This window comes from Solanum pennellii, chromosome 9, assembly GCF_001406875.1.
Source record: "Solanum pennellii chromosome 9, SPENNV200".
NCBI lineage: Eukaryota > Viridiplantae > Streptophyta > Magnoliopsida > Solanales > Solanaceae > Solanum > Solanum pennellii.
Window position 1 is genome coordinate 70,135,299 of NC_028645.1, and position 6,841 is coordinate 70,142,139.

Sequence of the window (6,841 nt, forward strand, 5' to 3'; positions counted from 1 at the left end):
TATATATATATATATTGAGAAAGGAGATAAACTAAAGCAGCCATGAGGAGTATATGAGTATTCTTATACCGTGTATAGAATATTTAAACTAATAATATAACGGGTAACAACCATCCAAACAAAATGTAATAATGTGGATATCAAGCATGATGTATTGCAGATATATACGTATTTTCATTTATTTTTTCTTGTCAACGCCTCTGTATAAATACAGCAGTTGGGTATCTTCTACAACTGTTCCATTTTATCTTCAATCTTCTTTCACTGGATGCCTCTCATAATTATCATACAATTTTTTTGATTTTTTTTTTCCGATTAATTATAGATTTGAAGCAAAATCAACAATCAATCTCGTAAGGACAAACGCTAGGCCATTTCATCTTGGATTGTAATTTCGTGCCCCCCTTTAATTATTTGTATTTTGGGGAATTTTTTTTTTGACCTAATCTGATCATATATAATATGCCCTTTTGATTATATGCAGATCTATATGTATCTAACTTCTTTGTAATGATCGTGAATCTATAAAGTCTTAATCTTTTTTATCTAATGATATTTTTAATTGTAAATATTTGGAATTTATTAAATTATTATTCTTAGCAATTAACAGTAATATTATCTGCTGGGTTTGGGGTTTGGATTTTCTGTTGGGGTTAAAAATTTTACAATATCATCTTGTGTTGGCAAAATTAATGGATCAATGTAAATATGCTTTACTTGATTTGCTACAAAATTTGATCTTTGAGGGAATTATTAACATGGTATGTTTTATTCTTCATTTTGGGGGTTTTAGATGATGGTTTATGGTTGAAAACGCGATCATATTTCTGTTTACTTGCTTTTTATCAGTAATCTGGTGAAATCAAATTAAATGTTATCTTGCATCTGTGCATAATGTTTGCTCTGGGCTATAGTTTTCATAAATCCCGGTGAAAATGATCCCTATTATAACTATCTAATTCACTAGTTACCGCCGCTTTTCATAAAATCTAATTCTCAATCATCGTTAATGTGAGTCCTGCTAAACATTTTCTTTCCTGCTTTGTATTTTACAAGAACATCACACACATTACCATCATCTTTTCATACTTAACTGCAGGTTTTAGGACTCCTGGCTGATTGTGGCTAAGATATAGACTAGTACTGCATTGTATTCAACACTTATTGCTCCAGATTTCTAGGACTGTTCACCAATGAAAATTAATACTGCTCGTGAAGGTTTATCATTAATTGCACTCTAGAGTGGCACAAGGATCCTGTAGTTTTTCATTCAATAGTACTTACAACATTGCAAGAATCAGAAGAACCACTAGAAGAGACTTGGTATATTTCTTGGTGAGTATGCTTACCGGAAATTGTAGATATGGTTTTTTTTTGGTTTATTTTGTCTCCAGAAGTGCCATGATAACTTATTTAATCTTACCTGTCTTGCTTGTGGATGTGAATTTGGAGATATCGATCTCTGGTTCATCTATCCCTTCATTTGAGAGCACACATTAATGCATTCCTCTATTTGTTGGGATCTGGTCCCAAAGTAAACTTGTAATTTTTTGACTATTATTGTTTGATGTTACTGATTTGTGGGAAGGCATGATAACATAATCATGTACGAAGCCGAAATGCAATCTATTTCCTCAACAAGAAAGAAATAATGAGATGGCAAAACACTATGTTGCTCGTACGGTCTGAATATGCTGCCATACCCGTGTCGGACCCTCCATAAATGCACTACTATTGGAGGATCCAACACACACATGTTGGCATTTTCAAAGAGTCCGTGAAACACAGGAAAAATAAGTTTGGTATATTTGGAACAGACATAGATTTTGTACTTCTGATAAGATGGACAATTATGCACTACGTTTATCTTTTGGCATGCATGAGATCGTTTTTCATGTTGGCCAGTGTCCTGCAGATACCGTAGAATATAGTGGCTTTTCTTTTAAACCTTTACATACACACTGGTACAACACTTGAGTTATATGGATTGGTGGATGATCCTATACTCCAACTCAGTCGAAATACTGTGGATGTACTATCTTTGTTTCTGTTGCAGGTTCAAAAATTTTAAGGAATTGGTTATGTTTACCATATCGTGACTTCCTTTTGTTACCTTCAGTTTAGACAATACTACTGCCAAAGATGCTAAATTCTCATACGAAAAAATAGTGTGCTGACTCTGGGAAAGAGCCTTTGAAATACGGTGCATGTTCTTAATGGAGACTACAAATCTGTTAGACACATGGTACTAGCACTACAGATCATGTATGTTCCAGAACTTGGTATTTTTATCTAGATGTAGTTGTTAGAAGCAATAGCCAAGTTAATGAGTGCTTACAGATTTCGAACACCAAACGTATCAGAGGAGGCATAATGAGTGTGTTTGGTATGATGGAAAATGTTCTCCGAGAAAATATTGCTTGAAAACAAGTGGATTTCTTATTTATTTTCTAGTAAGCAAAAAATATTACCTCGACCATTTCTATGTACTCTACCAAACCAATATGAGGGTGGGACGGTGTGGGGAGTGAAGGGTTCGATGGTCAAGGGGTGGGGATCAGAGGTGTTGAGTGGCTGGGCCGGGTGGGGAGAAGACAATTAACTTGGAATGCCACTTATGCCAACTTGTCTTCCCTTTTTCCTCATTTTAAGGAATTTATTTTCTTAGAGAAAATATTTTCATACATTTTGACCGACCAGACATGAGAAATTGAAAAATGTTTTCCTCCAATACCAAACACACTCAAGAGGCTCCTTGTTGTTGGGTAGTTAGTTTAGGATCATGAATCTTCCCTGCGTTCTTAACGCGTATCAGGATTCATAGGCTATTTCTTTTCTCTTTTGATGTGTATTGTGATGGCGAGCGTGTAATGTTATATATATTGCCCGGTTTGTTGATATGGAAGAGAATGTCTGTGAATTGACGGGTTGTGGTATATTTGACATTACATGGCTTAATCAACTGAGCTTCTCCTCATAATTCAGGATGCTTTTCTCTCAGCCTCAAACTCATAAAGAGATTCTTTCTTTAGGGCCTCCTTTCACCTTTCCTTAGCTATGGTTAAACAAATTACGACAGTGTTTTTTGTTTCTTCTGGCTATGTTATCCACCTCAACAAAGGCTCCTAGTTAAAGTATAATAGCATGGAGGTGCAAGGGTGGAGGTCAACTCAGAACTGGAGAATTTAAAAGAAGCTACACCTTGCAGCCCCTTTGGTAGTTTGGGAAGTGCGTAAGAACCTTAGATAGTGCAAGTCAATGCTCCCAGCAGCCCGGAATAATTGTATTGTAAATGTAGAGCTAGAAAGCTGCAGCTCTATAATATTGGATGTTTGCTTCTTATCAAAGAACATTGCTTGTGATTGATAGGTTCATTATTTGCACAATCTCGTCAATGATATAATTTTATAACTTGAGGAGTCGTGGTATTTAAACAGTTTGTTTGCTGTTTGTCATACTACAAAATGTCCTATTTCCATATTACTAGCTGTTGCATTGATCTGATGGTTCCATTGTTTTTTAGTAACACTTTATAGTGTACGTAGATGGCTAGTAGGAAACGAAGCATGTCAAATGATGTAGATATGCATGTCCTGTACAAGGAATTGGATGGAGCTTCATGCCCTATATGCATGGATCATCCACACAATGCTGTTCTTCTCCTTTGTAGCTCTCATGATAAGGGATGCCGGTCATACATTTGTGATACAAGTTATAGGCATTCAAATTGTCTGGATCGTTTCAAAAAACTCAAAGCCGAAAATAGGGACAATCCTCCCACTATGACACAGGGGAACCTGGATATTGCTGTTGAGATACCCGCTGAACACTTGGAGCTGAGAAATTTAAGTGATCGTACTGTTGTTCACGGATATCACGAGATACCTGCTGATGAAGTTGTAGCAACTGGTGCATTTCCTGGAGGATCAGAAGAAAATGGAAATAGTAACAGAGATAATCGCATGGAGATGCAGGAAGGTGCTCTACAGACTTCGGATGCTGTTACTGTTTGGGGAAGTAGTCATGAAACAGTGAATGCAGACAACTCATCTGACTCAATATTGAAATTGAAGTGTCCGATGTGCCGTGGAGACGTATTAGGTTGGAAGGTAGTGGAAGAAGCCAGAAAGTATCTGAATTTGAAGCATAGAAGTTGCTCTCGTGAATCATGTTCATTCCTTGGTAACTACAGGGAATTGCGTCGGCATGCTAGGAGAGATCACCCCACAGCACGCCCTGCTGATATTGACCCTTTAAGACAGCGAGCTTGGAGACGGCTTGAGAATCAGAGAGAGTACGATGACATTGTCAGTGCTGTTCGCTCAGCCATGCCTGGTGCAGTTGTATTTGGTGATTATGTGATTGAGAATGGAGACAGGCTGTCTGTTGAAAGGGAACGAGGCTCAGGTGCAAACGGAAGATGGTTGAGTACCTTCTTCTTGTTTCAGATGATTGGCTCAATGGATCCAATATCTGAAGCAAGAGGTGGCAGGTCAAGAGCTTTGTCAAGGCACCGTCGATCCACTGGACCTCTATCTAGGCGCCGCTATCCTTGGGGTGAAAACCTTCTTGGTCTACAAGACCACAACAATAATGAAGATGAGGGTGAACCTGATGTTAACATATTGAGTGGTGATATGTCTAATAATCCAAGAAGGCGCAGGCGGTTGATGCGGTCTAGGTCAGATGAAGATCAGCAGTAAGACCCTCTAATTCATGGGATTGGATTAATGGTCTGTACAGGAGGGGACTGTTTACACTAAGATCAATTGGAAGTTTCTTGTATTCCACTCTGCTACAGAAAGATAGAGTGCAATTCTTGACAAAATTTAGAAACTTGTGTGTTGGATATAATAATTTAAAGGGTGAAAACAGGGTGTCCCTGTGATTGTGGGTGGTAGCTTCAGAATGTAAAATTTCCATTTGGTCTTTGATTTCCCTCAACTCTGAAACATTGTTCATCTTATATTGTATTTTCATTTCTTTATGCTTTGATTATCTGTGCCAAGAAAGAGAAGATAAAGTGAAAAAGCATCTAGTCAAGCATCCAATATTCCAATCTATATACTTGGCAGTTCTTTTCTTTAACAGTCGGATATTCAATAATAATGTTCATATATATGCAAATAAAGCACCATTTAGGGTGATGCATGACAATATAATTTGTTTCAAAATATTACTTTTTCTAGAAAAGATTAATCACTTTTACGTTTTTTACCCACCTTTGTTGTTTCTATTTATACTAGATATCAGGTGCTCGCTCCAGCGCATGCTCAACGTATGTTAGTTTTTTTTTTCCAATTTATATGACACAAATGAAATTTGAAAAAGTGAACTAAATTTTTATGTGTTTTTTTTTAAAAATATTTTAAATTGTTAATTTATTTACCTTTTGTATCAATTTTGAATAATATATGTTACTATATATATTTTATTTTATGTTATTTTAGGAAAGTCGACATAATTTCTTATATGATTCTCATATATTTTTAGTTGTCATTTACGATTCATAGTACTTTTTAGTTCTTACTTATTTTTAAACAATATATGCAACTTTTTCTTTTCTGATAAAAATAAGGGAATCAACCAAATTCATTAAGTTTTTTTAACTATGTTTTTCTAAAAATATCTTAAATTGTTACATTGCGTTTTGAAGTTTCTTTTTTATGTATTCTTCAAATATGCAACAAATTAGAAATTACAACGAAGAATTAAAGTTTTTAAATTATTATATTTTTATATTAAAATGTTTAAATATATAAAACTCCACATATATGCACAAATTAATAGAAGGAAGACAATTGATTTTTTTTTTTAAAGAAATATATGAAAGCTCATTTAATTAACACACACGCACGCACGCACGCACACGCACACGCACACGCACACACACGCGCACACACACGCACACACACACACACACGCACACACACGCACACACACACACACATTTCATTTTAAATATATGACTCCCTCCTTTTCGATTTATATGAATTTATTTTTTATTTTATTTCGAAAAGAAAATATTTTTTGAATTTTAATTTTTTTGTATAGTATATTTAAGATCACAAAATTAAAAAATATTTCAATACACAAAAATTAAACATACATATAAATTTTAATTTTAATTTTGATTGGTTCCACCTAATATTATACTTGATATGTAATTATTAAAAGCTAAGCGTAATCATTATTTATTTACTTCCATACAATAAATAGATATCACAATAATTCATAAAAAATTAAGAAATAACAAAAATGAGGTAATACTAATAATAATAACTAAAGATGTTTCTAGAACTATTTTATTTTCTTGTTATCATTCTTCGTAGATTTTTGCTTTCATGAAATTACATTTTTACGTTTGATCATTATTCACTTCATATATAGAAAGATGTTTCTAGAATTATTTATTCTTGATAGATTTTGTTTGAATGAAATTACATTTTTATTCTTGGTCGTCTTTAATACAAATATATCATCCTATTCATTGTTATTTGTAAAGTTACTTTTTAACATCTTTTTCTTTAATTTCAATCTAACATATATTATTTATTTTATCACACTTATTTATTTTCAAGTATATTAATTAGAGCCACATACAGATGGAAATAATTAATTCATGATAATTTTTTATATAAAAAGTAGGCATTTTTATAAGCATAATGAATAGAATAAATATTAAGAATTAAATTAAAATAATAGTAAAATAGAGTAATAATAAAATAAATATCACAATAACTCACAAAAGAAAAGAAAGTGAAGTAATGACAAAATAAGTTAAATGGTAATAATAATAACCTAAGATGTTTCTAGAACTATTTAATTTTTTTGTTATCAT

The 6,841-nt window shown here is 33.6% G+C and overlaps 1 protein-coding gene across 3 annotated transcripts; it reads left to right on the top strand.

The window, feature by feature from the left end:
• The first annotated feature begins 125 nt into the window (after positions 1-125).
• Positions 126-5,043, top strand: LOC107031226. Of its 3 annotated transcripts, XM_027919570.1 has the most exons (3): positions 128-388; positions 1,100-1,335; positions 3,546-5,043. In XM_027919570.1, the coding sequence occupies exon 3, from the start codon at positions 3,546-3,548 to the stop codon at positions 4,701-4,703; it is 1,158 nt and encodes a 385-aa protein (XP_027775371.1). In that variant the 5' UTR covers positions 128-388; positions 1,100-1,335; the 3' UTR covers positions 4,704-5,043. The 3 variants fall into 3 exon arrangements, with proteins under 3 accessions (XP_027775372.1, XP_015088002.1, XP_027775371.1); XM_027919571.1 differs by having other exon boundaries at positions 126-1,335; positions 3,524-5,043; XM_015232516.2 differs by having other exon boundaries at positions 127-353; positions 1,100-5,043.
• The last annotated feature ends 1,798 nt before the right edge of the window (positions 5,044-6,841 follow it).

Coding starts and splice junctions, on each gene's coding strand:
- LOC107031226 (XM_027919571.1), top strand. CDS start 3,546: ATGGCTAGTAGGAAACGAAGCATGTCAAATGATGTAGATATGCATGTC.